The 23,217-nt window shown below is 43.2% G+C and overlaps 2 protein-coding genes across 9 annotated transcripts in view; one reads left to right on the forward strand and one right to left on the reverse strand.

Moving 5' to 3' along the window:
- Positions 1–23,217, forward strand: part of st8sia6 (ST8 alpha-N-acetyl-neuraminide alpha-2,8-sialyltransferase 6) — a 69,422-nt gene that overhangs the window by 21,232 nt on the left and 24,973 nt on the right. For 4 of the 7 annotated variants that reach the window (XR_013196769.1, XR_013196770.1, XR_013196768.1 and 1 more), the window contains exons 3-8: positions 171–251; positions 516–660; positions 744–856; positions 1,086–1,178; positions 4,193–4,669; positions 19,129–19,291. Coding sequence is in view for 1 of the 7 variants with exons in the window: in XM_077212426.1 (XP_077068541.1) it covers positions 171–251; positions 516–660; positions 744–856; positions 1,086–1,178; positions 4,193–4,669; positions 19,129–19,138 (919 nt within the window). In the remaining 6 variants the exon portion in view is untranslated. Of the gene's footprint in view, positions 1–170; positions 252–515; positions 661–743; positions 857–1,085; positions 1,179–4,192; positions 4,670–18,792; positions 18,864–19,128; positions 19,782–23,217 lie in introns of those variants that run through there. The other 3 variants (XR_013196767.1, XR_013196766.1, XM_077212426.1) reach the window with 3 other exon arrangements.
- Positions 16,393–23,217, reverse strand: part of gjc1 (gap junction protein gamma 1) — a 37,514-nt gene continuing 30,689 nt past the window's right edge. The window contains exons 1-2 of one of the 2 annotated variants that reach the window (XM_077212414.1): positions 18,803–18,936; positions 16,393–18,018 (exon numbers count right to left, since the gene is read on the reverse strand). In XM_077212414.1, the coding sequence (XP_077068529.1) occupies positions 16,531–17,964 (1,434 nt within the window). In that variant the 5' untranslated portion in view covers positions 17,965–18,018; positions 18,803–18,936 and the 3' untranslated portion in view covers positions 16,393–16,530. Of the gene's footprint in view, positions 18,019–18,802; positions 18,937–23,217 lie in introns of those variants that run through there. The other variant, XM_077212413.1, reaches the window with a different exon arrangement.

The raw sequence follows: 23,217 nt of genomic DNA on the forward strand, positions 1-23,217 counted from the left end.
CCAAAAGTAAACACATTCAGAAGAGATCTTTCATGTTTTATCATTTATTTTAATATTTAATAATTTCATATTTATTGACTGTTCATGTTTACATGTTAGATACTTAAATTAAACCATATCATATTTTTTAAGTTTAATATAAGATGTTTGATTGTGTATTTAATTTTCAGAGAGAATGTATTCATTTCCAAAGCACTGGGGAACTACTCTAATAGATGGAAAAAACACGAGACAAACTTTAAAAGATTCAGGTAAAACAGTAGCCCAGAGGAGACCATGAGCTGTTCTCATAAAGGTTAAACTTAGACATCTGTGGCAAAGCTTTGTTAAAGGATGAAAGTAAAAGTACTGTTCTGTTGATTATGGATCATATATAAACCAGTTTTTAAATAGACAAATACACTACAAAAAATGCTTACTTCAAGGCATAGTTCACTTAAAAATTAACAAAGGATCTATTCCTTTAAGGTTAGATTTTATGTCTTACATCAGACTCAGTGTCTTTTTCCTTCCAGGTCATTGCTGAGTGGCAAATGCCATGCTGTGTCAAAGGCTGTTGTCACACAGAATAACACCCCACTTGGGTCAAATGTTATCTATGATGGAGAGAGGAGAAAGCCAATACAGGTGACACAAGCCCTGTTCAACATCTTGCCTAAGGTAGTGTATAAGCATTCAAACATTGGTGAATTACAGTTTCTCTGAAGATTTTGCAGTTACATTGTGTGCGGGTCTGTTTGTAGGAGCAGCCCTTTGGAAATGCTACTTGGGAGTCATGTGCCGTGGTGGGGAATGGTGGTATTTTGACCAATAGCAGCTGTGGAAAAGAAATTAATTCTGCCTTGTTTGTCATTAGGTCTGTATCAGATCAAATCATGTGCCCTATTGCCTAGATAAATATCAAAATTATCAGAATCTCAATCCTCATTGGCATCAGTCTGTAATGTTGGTGCAACAATATTTAGGCTATCTATGCTTTTTAAGCTCCTAAGTGTAGCCTTAACACTGTATTTGATGTAAGCCAAAACTTTTATTTCCTATCAGAGCAATGGCCTAACTAACCTCTGTCCACCCCTGCATTTTAGATGCAACCTTCCACCACTGGATAGCAGATATGTGAAAGATGTAGGCAACAAAACCAATCTCGTGACTGCAAATCCCAGCATCCTCCATGAGAAGTGAGTCTGTGTGTAATAAATGTCCATTGAAGACAAGCTGTTAGGAACCCACGTGCTGCTTTATTCCAAATAAACATGCACCCAATAAACAATGACTTGAAACAACAAGAAACATGAACTAAATATAAACTTACCAGCGGTACGGGGGACAAAACTAAACAAGAGCCAATGGAAACATGGGGGCTACATACACACAATAGCCTTGTTCGACTTGAACCGGCACTGCACAGAACGATCGGTTTATCACAGTACCGCGAGAGCGATTCTAAAGCATGAGGAGCCGTCTACTCTCTATTAGTGATGGCAATTTCAAAACACTGCTTCATGAAGCTTCGAAGCCTTTACGAATCTTTTGTTCCGAATCGGTGGTTCGGAGCATGTATCATTAGGTATGTTCTCGGCTACGACTGGATGTAACTGATCGGCGAGAGTTTCCGCGGGTAGGCGGGGAGGAGCTGCAAACGGAGACGTGAAGTCGGACACTTTCTGCTTCCCGTAGTGACCGCTCACGTGGTGTTTGCATACTTTATCACACCTGAAGTGAAATAAATGCAATATTTGCAAAATGCACAGATGTTTCAGAGGCATTTTCATTCAACAATTTATGTACTGCTTCATACAGCGTTTGTTTGAACAAGAATAAAGTTCAACATAATCCTACAGCTACTATCAATGAAGTGGAGTCTACGTTTTTCAATCAGATTTATTTTGATAAACATGACACAATATAACATCCCGACTACATGAAAAGAGTGCTTACTGCAATAAAAAACAGATTTGTGTGCTTTAGTGGAACTAAAGGTGTGAGAATAAACACGAAACACACGTGATTGTTGTCATGCAGTGAATCCGGGCAATCGTGGAACAGCGGTGTCGTCATCAGAGCTCGTGCAGCCGCTCTTGAGAAGCTGTGCTGGCTGAGTTTTCCGGCTACTCTCGAATCGCTCTCGCAGTACTTTGATGGCAAACTTACATGAAAGATTTTACTTTCAATAAAAAAATTGCAATAGATTTGTAAATGGTGTTTTTATGCATGTTTGGCACAGGTTTTTGTTGCATTTACACTGTTCCGACCACTAGGGGTCACCGTGGAGTTGGGTGTCAGATTTCTTCAAAGCCTCGACACAATACGGCACATTTGCTTCAACTGTTTCAGTGTTCCACGAAGCCTCGATCTGCTCACCCCTACTCGCTATTTCGCTCTCGCAGTACTTTTATGTCATTCACCGATCAGTCTGTGCAGCGCCGTTTCAGGTCGAACAAGCCTAAGGACTAATGACTAACAAGAAACACCTGTGAACAGTCGAGACAATAAACCAATCACAAAACAGAACAGAGAAACACATGACCTGAACAACCAATCAGAACATGACACAGGAACAGGGGAAGCACATGACAGGATCACATGAGGGGAAAAGTGGATCACATGACATGACCAGGAACTAAGACTATGAGAATTACAAAATAAAAGGCATGAAAACAAACTTAAACAAAACCACAAAACAGCACCTATTGCTTGTTTGCCACTCACCATAAAACGCCCAAAGAAGAAGATGACACTGCAAAACAGACATGACACTGTGGTTGTGGGTTTGGCTTTAGTGACAAAAAAGATGTCATACTGTTTTGCCAATTAATCAGTTTTCTTGCTTAAAAAGTTGAACATTAAATTCCAGCAGTGCCTAATACATCATATCTTTGACAAGGAAGACGATTATCAATCCATCATTTAAACTCACTCAGAATGGTTATCCATGCGTAATTTTTCTATATGATTTGATATTTTTATATATACAGATGAATCACTGGAATAAAAGCTGAGCGATATATCAGATACCGTTTGTTGCATGTGTATTCTTCTGCTGATGTGGACAGAACATGGTACTAAAAGAGTTTCCTCTTTTTTTCTTACACATTCCGTGAATCGGTTCTTTACAATGAATTGAGAATATATGACCAATGTAGTCGGACAAAAGACTCAAATGACTTGAAAACAAATGACTTGGTTTTCATTAGTCAATCAAACACAGACTACAACTTTGAGATCAGTGTTACTGGTGAGAAACGTACCGCAAAAGTAATGTAATTACTTTACTTTCCAAATTACTTTCATTACATACATTTCTTTCCAAAAAACGTAACTAACACAATTAGTTTTTTTTTTAGCGAGTAATACAATATTGTTACGCATTTCTTTTAAAAGAACCTTTCACCAACATGGGCATCCTAACTTGCCCACATTGAGCCCATCAAAGTGTCCACTCTGACCACATGGCCAGATGATGCCCATATAACTCAGATAAATCCAATGCCCACATAGTTCACTGGTGTAACGTGGGAGCAGTGACGAGGCAGAGAGAGAGAGACTTCAGATGCAAGCACAAGTTTATTAGAGAAGCATACAGGTAAATGCAGAATAATCCAAGAACAAGAATATAATCAACACAGAGACGAAAGGAGAGCAACAACAGAAACACACATGCAGGAGCAACAACTGACAGACAACAACTGAAGCACAGAGGTTTAAAGAGACTAGTTAAAAAGGGGCTGACGAAGGACAGGTTTCGGGTATTAGTCATGGGAATTAATGAGGGTAACTATGGTGACAAACAAGGCAGGCAAGACAACAAGGGAAACAGGAACCAAACACAGGAAATGAGTAAGGAAACAATGGGAACGGAGTATACACTTCAACATAAAAGTCCTTACAAAAACACAAGACACAAAATCAGGATAATGACAGCTGGGATTATTTGTTTAGTTTGGTTGTGATATAGTTAAGGCCAATTATCAGATTGCATGTATGCATGCAGTCTGAATTCAAAGAATTCAAAATGGATTTAGGCCTATTATTGATATTGTTTTATAATTTGTCAATGGAATTGCATTTCTTTTTTTCACAAATATTTATTCCTGAAAAGTACTAAAATTTTTGCTAATGGGAATGGTATTATTGAGTGGAATATTTAAATAAAACACACACTTAGGCTTTTCTTTATCCTCATCTGTTACAGGTACAGTGGTCTGATGGAGCGCCGTCGTCCATTTGTTGAAAGCCTTCGTCCTTATGGACAACCCTTAATGCTTCTGCCAGCGTTCTCTTACGGTCACAACACGGCTGTATCCCTGCGTGCCTTTTACACACTGGAGGACTTTGGCAGCAATGGCCCAGTGCCTGTTTTCCTGAATCCAGAATATTTGAGAAGTTTGACAAAGTTTTGGCATGAGCGAGGCCTTAAATCGGTTCGTCCCAGCACAGGACTAATCATGGCCAGCTTAGCACTAGAAATCTGTGCTAACGTCCATTTGTACGGTTTTTGGCCTTTCAGTAAACATCCAAATGACAGTCGACAGATCACCAACCATTACTATGATGATCGGCAGAGCAAGAAGAATGTACATTCCATGCCGGCCGAGTTCGAGCATTTATTGAAACTCCACAAGCAAGGTGTGGTTCGCATACACCTGGGGGATTGTCAACCCACATACAGGTAAAACACGAGACTGGCTGCAATCTAGACCTTGCCTGTAATGTACATTGGAGCATGTACTGTAAACCCCTACAGAATACTTCTCCATTTGATTAGAAATACAACAAGCCACCTGGATGAGTGTCTGGAAAGACACAGCTGTGAATGGAATTGTGCACTGAATCTATATTGCTTATAATGCTGTGTGCACACTTGCTCAAAGAAGAAGCCATGACCATGTACAACAAATTCATCTTTTTTAAGTTAATTTGAGATAATCTTGCACATAAAATTAGCTGAAAAGGAATGTACTGATTAGCCTTGGTTTACTGTGAAAGAATTGAATTAGGAAAATGACTCCTAGAGCAGCACCCCTAAACACTCCTAAGTGGTTTTGCCTTAATCAGCCTTTAATGTGCTCGCTATCGGTGCTTCTCCAGCTCTGTTGCATTCATCACAAGTGCCAGTCTTTCCTCTTTAGCATGTATTAGCAGTGAATGTGAATTTGATCTCAGGTGTGGAGAAATAGCTGTAATGGCAGCACTGTATTTAACTCTAGACTTTGATTCCAGGACTAAGATCTCAGCTAAGAGATTGCAGAAATGTCTGGTGGTTTGGAAGCATGATGTCACTATCACAATGTGAAACAATAAGAAGCATGGATGTAGTTAGTGTAACTCAAAGTAAGAAACTAGAGGTGTAAAATCTGAAAATAGGGGCAAATTTCAATGTGCCAATTCTAAATGCCTTATCTGAGTATGACATTACTCTTACAGCAATCACTCTAATGTAAATAAATAAATGGTGTAATAAAGTGGTGTAGTTTATGCTTAGACATAAGATTTCTCTGTTTCTATGAATAATTTAATTGACAAATGAAAAATAATCATGACAAAATGACATCAAGGCTTGATTATTGTAATGCTCTTACAGGTGGTTGCCCTGCACGCTTAATAAACAAACTCCAGCTGGTCCAAAATGCAGCAGCTAGAGTTCTTACCAGAACCAGAAAGTATGACCATATTAGCCTGGTTCTCTTACGAGAGGTTCTCTCGTATTGCGTAAGTTTAGCTTACGCTACGGGAAAGATTCATCTTCTCGAGATACTGAAGCCAAAAAATTATCCTTAATTTTGTATACCTTGTCAACGCAGTGCAGCAGCTAGCAGACTTAGAGCAGGCCATCTCGCGTGCTCATTGGCTGCCCTGCGGGCAACAGCTGCAGCATACCAGTGAGCCCGGCGTGACGTCACACCCAATGAAGGGCGCCCGTGCCTTTATAGCGTCACAGCCCGCCAGATAGGCGTGGCTTAGCGTATAAAAATAGGGGCTGTAGGCTGAATTCTCTGATTTTTCGACTCTTCAGCGAGCTCTTCGCATCGCTGGATCTGAGAGAAGCCACCGCCGCGTCGAACAGCGAACAGCCAGCCTAGGACAGCGCTGAGGAAGCCGGCCGTCTTCGCCACCTTCAGCCATCCGTGCGAGCTACGCTATCCGGCGACGTATCCTTTTGCCTTGCATATTATTCTAAAAGAGCAGCAAGCGTCTTTTTAAAGATGCCTCGCACTTCCTGCGGCTCGTGTAAAGCCCCGCTCAGCGCCGGAGACCGCCACCTGATCTGCGCTCTCTACCTGGGCCTGGAACATGCAGAGCTCGCCCTCGCGTCCGGGGGCTGCGAGCTCTGTGAGGAGCTTCCGCTGTCGACCCTGCGGGCTCGACTCGAAGCTTTCAACACCACAGCAGTCACTCCGTCCCCTGTGGGACCGTGCAGGAAGAAGCGCCGTTCCCTGAGACAGCCGGAACCTGTGGCCACAGCAACGCGCTCGCCGGAGAACCTCCCTCAAGCCTCGCTCTCGCCTTCCCCACCTCTCCTCACTGACGCGCAGCTGCCGCTTGCGAGCCTCACTGCCGTCGCTTCGGAGGATGAGTCCGAGGGACACGTCACAAGAGACTGCTGCTCTATCCTGGCATCAGACAGCGAGGAATGGTTGCTTCACTCCGCCACCTCGTCAATCCAGGAATCCACCCGTACCCGTGCTGGAGCTGATGCGGAACTTATGCGCCTGCTGACACAAGCTGTTGACGGTCTCGGGCTCGAGTGGTCGCTGCCGAAGGAACCTGCGCCAAACAGGCTCGACGGCTGCTTCCTTCAAAGTCGCCGCCGCGCAGTTTCAGAAACTAGGCCCGCTCCATTCCTGCCGGAACTTCATGCGGAGCTGACGAAGTCATGGAATACACCGTTTTCTGCTAGACTTCAGTCACAGGCCTCCGCGTTGCTCTCCCGAGTGAACGGCGCCGCCGAGAAAGGGTACACAGCTATTCCCCCTGTGGAAGAGGCGGTCGCAGCGCACCTTTGCCCGCCCTCCGCGAGATAGCGGTCACGGTCAGCCCTCCCGTCTAAAGCCTGCAGAGCCACGTCCGCCTTGGTCGGCCGCGCTTATGCCGCCTCCGGCCAGGCCGCGTCTGCTCTACACTCGATGGCTGTGCTTCAGATCCTGCAAGCCGACCTCCTCCGTGAATGGGATGAGAAGGGCCGGGACCCAGCTAGGGTTACGGATTTGAGAAGTGCGACGGATCTCTCTCTCCGCACCACCAGAGCCGCAGCCCAAGCCATCGGACGAGCCATGGCCGCGTTAACCGTGACGGAGAGGCACCTCTGGTTAACGCTTGCGGATATGAGGGAAACTGAGCGAGCCACCTTTCTGAACGCGCCACTCTCCCCCACTGGTCTCTTCGGCCCAGCGGTGAACGGGATTGTTGACCGCTTCTCTATGGTGCAAAAGACCACGCAGGCCATGAACCTCTTCCTGCCGCGACGCTCGAGTTCCGCTACAGGCCGCTCTCGCGAGAGACAAAGCCAGCCTCCTGTGCGAACCAGCACCCAGCGTCCAGCACAGCCTCAGCCTTCGCAGCGACGTCAGGGCGGCCGCCCTAGATCGCGCTCAGACAGCCGTCACAGACCGCCGCCCCCCAGAGGGCCTCGGCAAAGAATCACGCTGAAGTCCGAGCACGCGAAGCCCTCCTAACAGCGAGAGAGAAAAGACGCGCGTGTCCCGCTGCGGCCGGACCGCCGTCAAAGTTCATTTCCCTGTCAGTCCCCTTCGAACAGGCTACTGCAGTGGTTCAACTAGCAGCCAACGAGCCGGTTTATTCACCCTCTCGCCTGCACAATAAATAAATAAATAAAGCAGGGCTATACACTTCAATTCATTCGCCGTCCCCCGCGCTTTCAAGCCTGGACCGCGACGATAGTGAATGCGGAAGTAGCACACCTACTTCACGCAGAAATAGCAAAGCTGCTGTGCAAAGAGGCTATAGAAAAGGTACCGCCTTCTCTGAGCGAGTCAGGCTTTTACAGCCGATATTTTCTCGTACCCAAGAAGGACGGAGCCTTCAGACCTATCCTAGATCTGAGATATTTGAACAAAGTGCTTGCGAAAAGACCGTTCAAAATGCGATTGGCTGATATTGGCACAGTCAGAGACAGAACTACTATCCCACAGAACAGTGCTTCTCAGTCGTCTGGAAAGCTTGGGTCTCACAGTCAACTGGACCAAGAGCTCATTACTGCCCTGCCAGTCAATTTCCTTTTTAGGAATAGAACTGGACTCGGTGACCATGACGGCTCGTTTATCGACACAGCGCACGCGCCGTGTTCACCACCTAGCCGCATCTTTCCAGAAGGGCAGCTTTCTCCCTTTGAAAACATTTCAAAGGATGTTGGGCTGTATGGCATCAGCTGCAGCGGTGCTCCAGCTGGGCCTACTGCGCATGCGCCCGCTCCAACACTGGTTGAACGCTCGCGTGTCTCGCCGAGCCTGGGTGTCTGGCGGCCAGAAAATCAGAGTGACTCAGACCTGCATAGCAGCTCTGCAGCCCTGGTTAGTGGCCGACTGGTACCAGCAGGGAGTAATGATGGGAACCATCTCTTATCGGAAAGTCATCTCGACAGACGCGTCCAACTCGAGTTGGGGCGCGCTGTTCGAGGGCAGTCCGGCCTTTGGCCAGTGGTCAGACCAGGAGAAGGGTTTTCACATAAACTGTCTGGAAATGATAGCGGTCGAGAACACGCTGAAGTGCTTCCTCCCGTTCATACAGGACCAGCATGTTCTTGTCCGCTCGGACAACACATCTGTGGTATCCTATGTAAACCGTCAGGGCGGTGTCAGATCCAGAAATCTCTGCAATCTGACGGAACGCCTCCTTATTTGGTCGCAGATGAACCTGCGCTCGCTGAGGGCGGCGCATGTGCCTGGCCATTTGAACGACGGCCCAGACAAACTGTCCAGGGACAATGTTCCCCCAGGGGAGTGGTCCCTGCACCCCCAAACGGTCCAGAAACTGTGGCGCCTATTCGGCAGAGCGGAAGTCGACCTGTTTGCGTCAAAAGACAACGCTCAATGCCCGACGTTCTTCTCGAAGGACGAGGATGCGCTGGCCCAGGTTTGGCCCAGCCTCCCGCTATATGCTTTCCCTCCGGTCTCTCTGTTGCCACAGGTGATCAAGAGAATCAGGGAAACGCGCCACTCGGTGCTCCTCATAGCCCCGCGTTGGGAGAATCAGATTTGGTTCCCGGAACTGGCACGGCTGTCACATACAGCTCCGTGGCCGATTCCGGTGAGGGCAGATCTCCTCTCTCAGGCTCGCGGCACGATCTGGCATCCCCATCCAGAGCGCTGGTCTCTGCATGCATGGTTGATCAACAGGTACTCGTTGCCCTGCCAGAAGGAGTGATGAACACGATCACGCAGTCTAGAGCCCCTTCCACGAGAAGGCTCTACGCGTCTAAATGGTCGGTGTTCTCTGGATGGTGCACCGACAGAGGTCTGGACCCGCGGACATGCGGGGTGGCGCGGCTGCTCACCTTCCTACAAGAGCTGTTGGATAAGGGAAGGTCCCCATCCACGCTCAAAGTATACGTGGCGGCCGTGGCAGCGTTCGCAGAATCGACGCACGGCCAGTCACTGGGAAGACATGAGTTGGTCATCCGCTTCCTTAGAGGAGCTAGAAGGATGAATCCGCCGCGCCCCCCGTCGGTTCCCATGTGGGATCTTTCATTGGTCCTCGAGGCCCTGAAAGCTTTTCCATTTGAACCACTAGACTCCGTGGGGTTGAAATATCTATCACTAAAAACCGTCTTTCTGACTGCACTGTCGTCAGTAAAACGTGTAGGGGATCTGCATGCGCTGTCTGTCAGCGCGTCGTGTCTTGAGTTCGGACCAAATGACTCTAAAGTCATCCTCAGACCTAGACATGGTTATGTCCCTAAAGTGATGGGCACTCCATTCAGAGCGCAAGTTATTTCGTTGTCAGCTCTCCCAGCATCTGACAGCGAAAGTGATGTGAATCTCCTCTGCCCTGTCAGAGCGCTGAGGTTTTACATTACGCGCTCCGCCTCCTTCAGGCGTTCGGAACAGCTTTTCGTTTCGTTTGTAAACAATGCATTTGAATTCGCCACTGAAGTAATAACATCGCTGCGAGATCTAGTGAGAAGCGTTGCAATTTCTCCGTTATTAACGGATCAAACAGCGCTGATGTGGAAACCAGGAGAAACATCGTTCCATGAATGAACTATAGGTTTTAAGTCCACAGATAATTCACCATGGATCCAATGTAGTAACACTAACTTGTAACCATGGAAGTTTGGCAGAAATATTAAAATGCTTTCAAGTACGTCACATATCTTTTCCAGCACTTCAAAACTCAAATGTTAAATGTTATTTAAATGTTATTTTTAATGTGATGACCAAAACATTATTTGTTCATCCTTCAAAGATTAGGCCTACCCCCATTTGTAAAACTAAAAGTTTCAAGTTGTAGGAAAACTCACTTATTTAAAAATAATTTTTCTTTTAATAAATAGGACATTTCTATGGCATTTCTTTATTTTTGCTGTATCGAAAACGTACCGACACCACTGTATCGTATCAAACCGAACCGTGAATTTTGTGAACCGTTACACCCCTATTAAAAATATAAAAGAACAATAAAGACTTTATTGAATAATATTTTATTATTTTAAAAAAGTTAAGTGTTTTTATTTTTCCCCCCGCAGAGCGGAGTATCCGAGATCCCCGCATTGACAGAGCCTTAGGAGTCTTTAAATCAATAATGTCTCATATCTTTATGTAGGCTAGCCTACTAGTAATTCTATACAATTCTTACGGATAGGTCAATTGCGTGGGTTATGCGACAGGGGGCGCATTCTGGTGACATGCCCAGCCCATCTGAGTCGAATGAATTTTAGGTGGGAGGACTTTTGGTCACTTTGAACAGTTATTTATTCAACGTTTTATCCTTCCTGGTCTTACCGATTATAAACCTGAGGCATCTAGTATGGAAGGCACTTAGCCGACTCTCTTGATGCCGATAGGTATCCCAGCATTCAACGCCATACAACAGGGCGCTCAGAACACAGATTTATTTGCCTTTCTACTGTATAGGCAGCCACGTTTTTTTGAAAGCCCAGTTTGCCAGTGGTGAAGTAGCCCTTTAAAAGCGCACTGGTGGGAATGGTTTCAGTGAATAACAGCTTAAATGTCTGTTTGTCACTCAAAGCTATGACTTACAAAGACATCATATAGTGCACGAGTCATTTGGACTATTTTTTATTATACTTTCACAGTCAAATGAAAGCAGCAGTCTCATGTTCTTTCTGATAATGTACTGGTTGCTTCTTTCCTTGTAATTACAATAAATGAGGCATTGTAATTACAAGGAAAGAAGCAACCAGTACATTATTAAAGAGAGTTTAGACATGAGTAAATGATGACAGAATAAAATTTTTTAGGTGAACTTCTTTAAATCATTACCACAGACACCTTTCAAACGCAGATTTATTAGAGTCAGTTCATTTGGTTCAGTTTTAATTGGCTTCAGTCAAAATATAGTACAAAGTAAACTCCTGCTGACTCTTTCCATTCAGGGACAGTCTGATGACAGTGAGTTGGCCAGTAGAAAGGCTTTTCGCAGTCAGATGTTCTCACTGGAGATTCTTCTGATTGGACAGCTTGGCAATTTGTGCCTTCTGAAATTCCTCTGTATGTGAATAAAAAGTAGGTGTTGACAGATGGGCTCCTATAACTATACAATCAAACTACTAAGTCCATTCTCTTGAAAGGTTGGTACTGTTAGTGATCTACATCTGTTTTTGAAGGAAATGAGAGTGGCAAAGTTTAATATAATATGATGCTGACTCAAAAGACAATGAACTATATGTTTTCATGAAAACAAGCAGTACTAAACTACCATATACTGCTGGCTGCTGATAAACCTCTTGGTTTTCCTTATTTGTTAAATGAATACATGTAAATGCACATTATGCACAAAACTAAAAAAGATAATCATTGAAAAAATGTTTAAAGTGAAAGTTCATCTGAAAATGAAAATATTGTTATACCCCTCCTCGTCTTTCCAAACCTGTATGACAATCTTTTATTCTGTGGAACACAAAAGAATATTGTTTGATGAACGTTGTCCATACAATGAAAGTCAATGGAGTCCAAAACAACACTTATTAAACGTTTTGTGTTTCACAGAAGAAAGTAATTTTTGGGCGAACTATCCCTTTAATATTTGGAGCTGTGTCCTGACCCTCAAGACCTCTCACTGCGCAGCGCTGCCATGAATGTCAAAATATTTTTCTTGTGCAAAACTTTCACTAGATTAACATTTAATGTAAACATTTAATTTAAAATTAATTTATTTTAGTTCTATTACCGGGAGTACACTTTTGTTGTTCTAAACGTTCCGCAAGCTGTTCCGCACATCACACTCAGGGGATTCCGCTCATGTTGGCCCAGTGAGAGGATTTTTCTGCATCTGAATTACACCCTTTTAAGGGAAAGACATTCCCATTGGGATCCTCATTTGACACTACTGACACAGGCCAATCTGATGCCTTATGGAATCCATTCTGAGAGAAGAAACCTGCTTTGACAAATACGGAGAAACAGTTGATGTTCTGGACATGAGTTAGAGCGACAAACGTGGCTCGCCCCCACACAGATACATCATCTGTCAAAGATAGGGATGAATAATAGGTTGACCCCTTCACGAACCATCAAAAATATTCGATTGACACGGGTGCCTTTAATACCAAATGCACATATTCGCTCTCAGACACGCACACAATTCCTATTCATTTAATTTTATTAACAAAATAGCTCTGAACATGCATTTCAAAATCCAAAGAGAGGGTTTTCAAAAATTGGAAATCACTGAACAATCCAACAATCTGAACAATCTTGGCACATTAAATGCATTTTTCCTCATTTTCAAACACAGTGACAACATTTATAGAATCACATACCAGTCAGGACAAACAATGGTCTTATCAAACACATTACTGGCTTGATGATAACCAGGAAGGACAATAAATTGAAACGCATGCTTTCACACTCACACATACACATCAGTAAGAAGAATGCCATCATACTTCATTTCGACCAGCTGAGAAGACTTGCTTTCAAAGCGATGTGTCAAACTCTGAAGTAAAGTAGCTTACTACTTCAGTTTCTCTTTCTCAGACAGCTGACAAAAGTACGAGAGAGGTTTTTCTTGAGGATTACCTCAGCTAACTCCAACTCCACACAAACTCACATATTAAAAAACACAAGCGTAAACACACGCAGTGGTGCTCAGATGTGGGACAGAGGGGCCTCTTATATTCACTCCATCTGGAGCGCTCGAATATACAGCTGCTAGAAACTCCAACACGCACCCACACATAAAAGGTAGTTAAAAGTAGTTACACTGAAGAATCCTTTTTTGTGTAGAGTTTTCCATTGGAAAGAGTGCTCTGGACTTTCCCCTAAAACATTCCTATTTTCCCTCCCATGCAAAGTCATATTTGAAGGGATCGATTATGAAAAAAGGATTCACGGAGCAAACTGGCTGACTACAAAGTACATACATCAGATTGTGTTGTTTTTGCTACAAGTAAAGGCAACAAAATTATAAAAAAAATCCAACAAAACGTATTTTGTAATAATCAAATCATATGGGCACTGCTGAGTTCCATGTATTAAAAAAGCTAATAAAAAAAGAAACATAATTGATGTTTAAAAATACAAACAAGTCAAGTCTCGCTTATAGAAACCACAAATCTAATGCCACAATCTTCAGCTTCAATAAATACTGCTGAAATGCTGATATATAAAGGGATTATCTTTTATTTCTTTAATTCGTTAATCAAAAGTGTCTCACATGCACTCATGCAATCACCCCCCCCCCCCCCATCTTCTCATCCTCAGCTACACGCAAGCGCGCACACATGCAGGCACACACAATTGTGTTCTATGGCGTGTTTTCCTCAGTCCGCATGACTGCATAGTAGCTTGATGTCTTTATTGTGACAAACAGTATTTGGTCTCCCATGGCAATCGTCACAAATTGAAACATCCCACATAAAGGCAAACGTCTCGCAAGTTGGAATGTGGCAGTAAGAGATAAAATGGAAGACTCAACACAGTGTGCATGTGAATATGCTTGTGTGTATCTTGGATGTCTACATTGCACTGTAAAACTCTCAACCTCCAGTTTAGACCTGCTACTTGGATCTGCTATATCACGTCTCTTAGAGCCAGAGGATGTTCCCACAAAAACATGTTCACTAGAGCATTAGCAACAATAAACAGTGAGCTTCTGTCAAGTCAATCTTAATGACAAATTATTTTCATATGCAACTAAATGTACAGGGTTCCCACACTTTATGACCAATGAATATCCATGATATTTTCCCTTAACTTTTCCATTCAATATTCAATTACTGCATACAGGAGAAAAAAAGAAAAAAGAAACGAGCACTGAAATTAATTTCTTGCTAATTTTCTATTCCTTTTAAGTTTTAAAAATTAATTTCCATGATTTTTTTTTCAGGCCTGGAAATCACACTTTTAAAATAACTTGTTATTTCCATGTTTTCTGGGACTGTGGGAACCATGTATATATTTATATGGCTGATAAGAGTAGACTGCAACTACTTTCTTCACCAGTAGGGGATAGTACAAGAACAGAGTAGGCTAAGGATCCATCAACTAAATACCCAAGTCTTGGTGGCTACAGAGATCTAGAATGTCAAGAACTAAAAGACATTGTATTGATGCTTCTAACACCCATAGCTCCGAGTAGGGATGGGCATTCGATTACATTTTCTTAGTCGATCGTCGGGAGAATAAACGATCGACTATCGATTAATCAATAATATTTTTATATTCAAATTCATTATTTATTTAACTTTTTATAAATTAAAAATGCAATGAAAATACAGCTTGTTTTTCCTCAATTAGATCTTTATTACAAGATGATCAACTTGTGGCAGTAAAACTGGACGTTTGGTTAGGCTAAACTTGAAGATATATGCGCTGCGGTGCTCGAAAGCAACGGAACCTGCAGCTGCGAGTTGGCGTTCTTAAACAGAGACCCTCATTTGTTCCAAAATAATACATAATAAAAAAAATCATGTTAAACAATAACTTAACCAAAAACATAATAATACTTAGATCTGACAGGTTTTGTCAAAATGTAACTCAAAACTATCCAAGAACGGAGTCGAGAAAGAGGGTGAGAGAGATTAGCCTACCTACTGTAACAATCAATTAGGCTAGGCTACTTAACAAAGCCTCATAAAAAATAACTAGTAACTCACATACAACTTCTACACCAGTCTACTGATTTTTGTTGAGAAAGATAAGCATGTTGATGACATGATCAGGGGTCAGACGCGTCCGCAACCTGACCGCCAAGCCTGGTTTACACTTTCGCCTGGCTCTGCAGCGCGAGTCTCCGCAGACTACGCGCACCTCCCCAAACAGACGAGGCGTTTATACCTATTTTTTTACAGTCTATGGTTTATACTCGACGCGCTCTCCTGTGAAACACCGAATACCACAATGACGTCATTTTTGCCGCGCTCACCTTCGCGCTCGCGCGGACGCGTCGAGTGTAAACAAGGCTTCAGTCCAGCCCCTGAAAACACCCGCTCTGAGGGGACTGACGTTGCCGGTGTTGTGCCGAATTTCGACCCCCTGCCAAATTATTACCCCCCTCGTTGAAGTCAGTACCTGATTGCCTAATCCTAACCCCACCCCTAATCCTAACCCCTCCCCCACAACTAATCCTAAACCTACCAATGCTAGGGGGGTAGTAATTTGGCGGGGGTCAAAATTCGGCACAACACCGGGATGCACAGGTACCTCCGCGCTAACTTGACCAGCCCGGGGAACACGTTCACTTTCCACTCACACTAACGTTACGCAACGCAGCAGCATTAGTTTAATGATAATCGATAACAAATTAACGTGATCGACGAAATTCTTAATGATCAATAATCGATCGTCGATTAATCATGCCCATCCCTAGCTCCGAGTGTGACCAAAAATTGCACTGAATGTGTTTGTGTGTTTTTTAATGTAGATTACAGTTTATCAGCTTATTTCACAAGACTGTTTTGTTGTGTCCTGAAGACCACAGAGTACCACCACTACATTGGTGCATCATTGCATTGTTATAGCATTGTAATGTAAAAGTTATTGTTTAACACTGGAAATAAGACAGCTGGCTTGGAATCGGATTGTAGTGTCATCACTCTTACGAAGGGATCCGATAGGAAGACTTTCTCTCACTGAGTAACTCAATGAATAGTTTGAAACTTTGAAAACGGATGAGTTTTTTCAGGATTATGAGGGAATGTTCTTAGAGCTTAACATAATCTTGAGAACACAAGATTATTTTAGGAAGATCAAGTTCCTTTAAGGCACTGAAAGCATTTAAAAATATATATACAGTATTTTCCAATTGCGAATGCGCAGTCTTTGTAATCTGTGGGATACACAAAATAAGAGGTTGCCCATTGAGTGTAATGTTCAGGTGTGCGTGCAAATGTCAGATCCAGACAGATGGTTTGCCTTCTCCTGACTTGCTGCTACTGCTGCTCCCAGCGCTCCCAGATTTCCCATGCTTGGACCGCTGTTTTCGCTCCTTCTGAGGTACTGTGGTGATGTTACTCTGAGGCTTCTCATCGATGTCATTAGTGTCGTTGAGCTCATCGTGGTTATTGCTAGCATTGTGCTGCAAGGTATAGGCTTGAATCGCCGCCTCTAACTGTATCACGTCTTTGTTGATGGGTGGCGGCTGCGCCTCACCTGCAGATGGGAAGTTGTCCTCATTGGAGCCGTACTGTTGCTGCTCTTCCTGTGCAATGTTGGCACGGTTCTGCTTGCATGCCATCTTGGCATTGCTCAGGTCTGTGTACGGCATCGTCTCGGGCTTCACCACAATGTTGTAGCCTGGTGGCGCAGAAGGGGTGTTCCAGGAAAAGGGATAACCAACATAGTCCGCTTCTCTAGCACCACCCCCAACCCCACCTCCTAGTTCCCCCTCGCTGAGCGAATGCCCGCCTACTCCGATGGACACGCCACCCGTCGCAAGCAGGCCAAGCTGGTACTCATCATCAGTGGATGCTGCGTTTCGCTTGCGCAGTACATCGCCGATGGTCCCAACTCCGAGATGAATCATTTCCCACAGGTTTAGTAGCAGGCAAAGGCAGCTGACACCGTACATGATTCGTAGGAAGATGGTCTTTTCAGTGGGGCGTGAGATGAAGCAGTCCACATGGTGCGGGCAGGGCTTATCCGAGCACACAAAGATCGGTTCCACACGAAAACCGTACAACAGGTACTGTCCCGCCAGAAAGCCAGCCTCCAGTGCGGAGCGTGTCAGAAGCTGTAACACATATACTCGCATCAGGCCGTCATCTCGGATACGCCGACGGCCGTCGTGACGCTCTTTGGGTTTGGGTCGTGGTGGCACCAGCTCCCGACGAGTGTTGTTTATCTCAGGCACTTCGTAAATCATGGGGTCGTCTTCACGTTGTTCTTCCCCATCCTCGTGTCCTGGTCGATGCTGTCGTGCCCCGAAGTACATCTTCCTAGGTCTACGCTGGGTGTATCCGCTCTCTGCCGAGTCACCTGCAGCTGGATCACCGGCCCCTGTGCCACCCCGCAAGTTCTCGTTGTGGGAGATCTTATTGGCAGCGTAGCCCATGTAGAGCAGAGAGGGCATGGCGGACAGGATGATCTGAAAAACCCAAAATCGCACGTGCGAGAGTGGTGCGAAAGCATCGTAGCAGACGTTTTCACATCCCGGCTGGCCCGAGTTACAGACAAACTTGCTTTGCTCATCGTAGTATATGGATTCACCGCCCACTGCAGTCAGCACAATGCGGAAGACAACTAGCGTAGTGAGCCAGAGTTTCCCCACCGACGTGGAGTGGTGCTGGATCTCCTCCAGCAGACGCGTCAGGAAGCTCCAGCTCATGACGTCTGATGACAACGGGGCAGACAGCGTCCCACACTGCACAGCTCACAGACTCTGTGAACAAACACAGAGAGTTTCAAATATAAGTGCATTATAATGAAAAGTGAATCTTTTTTTACAACAGAAACCTACAGAAACCAGACCAAAATGCAGGGTTATTTAGAGTTATACGAGCTATGAATACAAAATTATACAACCACTGTCATATTTTATTCATGATTTTATGTTATTGACAGTGTTTTGGATATTTAGGTATTTAATTATTGAAGTAGATATTTGTATTTACATAATTATAAATACAATAAATCAAAGTAAAAATTTTAAAGTAACTAAATACAGTCTAAGTTTTAGACTAAGAATAAAGTTTTATGCAAATGTGAATTATGTGAAATTGAACAGCACTTATGTCAAGGATGTGGTTACAATTATTTTCATGTCATGGCTGAAAACCAAAAAAAGGCCTTTATTAAAATTATAATAGTTGTCTAAAAAAATGTTTAAGATATTTGTTATATTTATTAGATTATATTTAACAGTGTTATCAAATTATAAGTGTTTTTATATTAATTTCTAGTGAATGTTAGATGAAGGAAAATATAATCTAAATGAAAAAAGAATAGAGGAAATTAGCACCATTAAATATCCAATAATTTAATCAAAACTGAAAAATAAAAACGACAACAGGCAATAACCAATATTGTACCAATACATAGTTCATCCACATATAGTTCATTGTAGATTCTGCTAGATATATTGCTTGATAAAAGGTCAACCTAGTGTTAATAGACTCAATGAACGGAACTCTCTCTTTCACACACACATACGCAGACACAATTACCTTGAGCAGTGAGCCTGAACCACACAAATCTTCCCTGAGGGAGAACAGCTGTGGTGAGCGGGTGAGTGTGTGACCTCTCTGGTTTGTCTCTGCATGTTCTTGTTTTGCTTTTTTTTAATGAATGTTTGGATTTCTCCATCCAATAAATCTTATGAGGTATTGATTGTTATGAACATATAAGGTCGCATCTGAGCAGTCAAACACAAGGGAGACATGTAATATTATAATATCTCATAAAATATCTTAGTATAAATCCATGTATACAGTATATGTTTGAGAAAGAGACAGAGAGAAAAGAGAATAGACTAATTTATTTCTTTTCACAGGTCACTTTGAAAACAGGACCTGACATGGTTCAACAGAACCAGAGGGTCCAGGGCTTTCTTGTATCTCCTGCCCAGAAGAGGACCTCAGCGGTGGGCATGCGCTGATGTGTACTAGCCCTTCACCTTTAATCTGCATCTCACTATGCTGGTAGAGGCACTAGGGGTAAGGAACACAAGACTTAGAATGTGGCTCATATGTAGGCACACAAACAATGAACACACATACTGAAAACGCAAAAGACGCACAGAACACGAGACAGATCCACTGGTCACTCTTAAGCATCTGTCCTTGAATGACTGCTGTTGCTGTAATGCCCCAATCATCTCACCATCACTTGTTTGTTTCTCTTTCTCTATTACACTCTCTGTCTCTCAAGGTTGAAATAGCCCTCACTCCCAAATGGAATAAAGGACTTTGTTTTGTATCTGTGACTGTTGAGCACAAACGGGCATACGCACGCTCGCTCACACAAAGACTGTGGCCACAGGGAGTCAATTAACAACAATTAAATAATATACAATTATTTTCCATGTCAGTATTAGATATGCTCGTACAAAATAAATTGCGACTCAGCATTAGTATTGTGTTATATTTATGTCAAGGGACAGGACATCCTCTGTGGTTTCATGCCAAGTTTGAAAAAAAATTTGAATCTGTTTGCCATGCATTTGTTTGTTATACTAATAACATTACTTAATGAGAGATAAGAGTTATTTAATATAAAACAACAACAACAAACAACATCATTAAGATAGGATATCTCATAACTAATAGTTTTGTGATATCCTCCTTTCATAATTTTCAATATACAACATTCAAAACATTCAAAAGCTTGGGCCAGTAAGAAATTAACTTAACTTAATTTACTTTTATTCATCAAGGGTGCATTGAACCAAAAGTGACAAAGACTTTTGCATCGTTACAATTTCGAATAAATGCTGTCCTTTTGAACTTTCTATTCATCAAAGAATCCCCAAAAAAGTATCATGGCTTCCACAAAAATATTAAGCCGCTAGCAGAACAACTGTTTTGAACATTGATAATACTAAGAAATGATTCAGCAAATCAGCTTAGAATGATTTCTAATGGATCGTGTAACACTGAAATCTGAAGTAATGGCTGATGAAAATTTAGCTTTGCAATCAAAAAAATGAATTACTGTGAAAACATATTACAATAGAAAACAGTCATTTTAATTTGTAATACTATTTTACAAAATTACTGTTTTTTTGATCAACTAAATGACCAAATTGATGATCAATTGGTGAGCATATGAGACTTGTTTTAAAAACATCTTAAAATTCTTACTCACCCAAAACCTCTGAACAGTACTAGTATATATATTTTTCTAAACCAAGAACAAGCTCATACAGCACAACCCAACACATTTTGTCATTAATGCATTTATGCATTCCTTCAATAATTGTTGATACTATTCACTGATTAAACCTGAGCCCCTGATACTCTCGTGGGTCTCTATATCCACGCACGCACGCACGCACGCACGCACGATACAATTTACAAAAAGTGGAGAAGAGGACTCAAGTGCAGTAAAAGGATATTTATTAACAAATGAAAACAAAAACATAAAGCAAAAACCCACAAGGGGGAAAACATAATCAATGAAACATAAAATAGAACTGAACTAGAATGACAAACACTGACCAAGAACACGAAGACCATCACAAGGAACAGGGGTAACATAAGACAAAGATCCGACCAAGACAGCAAACAAGAAGAGACTTAAATAGGGAACAAATCAAGAGGGAACAGGTGGAAGAACTCAAACACTAATCAGGTAACGAGGGGGAGGGATCAAACAATGACAACAGCACATGGCCCAACATAACAAAGACACCCATGTGCAATACGAGACAGGACAGACACGTGACACACACACACACACGGATGCACACAGTTCTGTGCCCATGTCAAAGCCAATCTATACCCTTCATCCATCCATGCACCCCCCCCCCCCCCCCTCTCTGTGTCACAATCTACCATCTCATTTACAGGAGTGTGTCCTTTTTTGTCTTATGTACCCACAGAGGTGCATTACCCCCTTTACAAAAATTTGACCAGAATTGTGCTCCTACTACCTTATAATATAGTGGATATCATTTAGGATTGTATTAGTATTACTGCACAAACAGATAATAAAAATAAATGAATAAACAAAAACAAACAAATAAATAAATATATATATAAAAAAATTATTTGTTGACACAGTCCTAATATTATTTAAACTTTACTTTTAATAACATTATTTTATAGGTTTAGCAAAGCAAAATGAATCCCATATATTAAACCAGAAATATGCTCCAAACCTCATAATATAGTGCACTGATTCTCAAAGTGTGTTAAGCATACCAATAGTGGTTCGCAGGCTCTCTCTTGTGGTACGCAGAAAAATCACTGTATTTTGCACGTATGATCAAACCGGTGTGATCATTCTTGGCTGGTACCTGGAGTGTACGATCAAACAGTACGGGGTAAAACGGTCAGTGCATCAGGTGATCATCACCTGCTAAATTCAAATGTGCTTTCACAATTGGCTGGCGCTAAGCCAGACACAGACCAGCGCTGTTTAATCAACCACATTATGTTTATTTTAGGTTTCAGACATTTAAATTCACATAAGTACTAAAAAAACAATACATTTAGAGTTTGTAAAATACACACTGATGTCTACGGAAGCAGCAATAATAATAATTTCCATTATAATTAGACGACGCGTTTTATTCCTATCAGATACACTTACACATTGTGTAAGTAACTTTAAAGTTTACTCTATTCTTCTCCCAGTTCACCGGCCACTTTCATGTATTTCGGGAGAAGTGGATGAATTCACGAGTTGTAAATCCAACAGATCTAATTCCCTTTCGAGAATGTTCACTTCGTATTGCATAGCTATACGCAGTGGGAAAGTTCCTTTTCCCGAGAATATTGAAGCCTCGCCTTGCGGTTCCTGCCTAGGCATCGGACATGCAGAAGCGAAAAACTATGAGAAACTGCCCCCTCCAGAGGAGGTGTCCGGGCACCTTTGCCTGCCCACCGCCATTGGATGGAGAGCCAAGGCGGTTCACTCGCCCCTACTCGGGCAAAGGCCTCGGAAGCCATCCCTGATGTGTCAAAATGGGTTCTAAACATAATAAAACGAGGTTACGCGTTGCAGTTTGCTCGCAGGCTACCATGCTTTCATGCTGTGTTCAAAACTTTGGTGTGGAGCAATGTAGATCACGTCCTCAGCACCGAAGTGCTAAGTCTAATAGCGAAAGGGGCTGTCAAGACAGTTCCCCCACCATTACGCGAGTCAGGCTTTTACAGCCGTTACTTACTCGTCCTGAAAAAGAATGGCGGCCTCAGGCCCATCCTAGATCTCAGACACCTGAACAAGGCCCTCATGAGACGGCCATTCAGAATGCTAACGACCAAACAAATCCTCGCGCAGGTTCGCCCAGGGGATTGGTTTTTCTCAGTGGATCTGAAAGATGCTCACTTTCACATCCAAATAGCCCCCAATCACAGGCCATTCTTGCGATTCGCCTTCGAGGGGCAGGCTTATCAATACACGATACTGCCATTGGGGTTGTCCCTGGCTCCTTGCACTTTCACAAAGTGCATATACGCAGCTCTTTCCTCCCTGAGACAGTGGGGAATGCGCATCTTGAATTACCTCGACAACAGGGTCATTCTAGCTCAGTCGGATGCCGAACTAATAACCCACAGATCCTTGCTCCTTGGCCATCTAGAATGCCTCGGCCTCAGGATCAATGTGTCCAAGAGCAAGCTGCTCCCCAGACAGCGTGTAACCTTCCTTGGGACACATCGACTCTGTCAAAATGAGAGCTTGGCTCACGCCAGACTGCGCTCTCTCAGAGCCCTCAGAACGTTTCAGAGGGCACTGGGCCTTATAGCCTCAGCATCGTCAGTACTCCAACTGGGCCTGCTGCATATGCGTCCCCTTCAGCGCTGGCTAAAACCTTGAGTCCCGGCTCGTGCGTGGCGACACAGCCACTTAGGCATCAAGGTGAGCCACGGCTGTATCAGAGCCCCGGCCCCTTGGAAAGTCACCGGCTGGTACCAGT

The sequence above is a fragment of the Siphateles boraxobius genome, unplaced genomic scaffold, assembly GCF_051911475.1.
Source record: "Siphateles boraxobius isolate OS27281-9 unplaced genomic scaffold, OSU_SipBor_1 66, whole genome shotgun sequence".
NCBI lineage: Eukaryota > Metazoa > Chordata > Actinopteri > Cypriniformes > Leuciscidae > Siphateles > Siphateles boraxobius.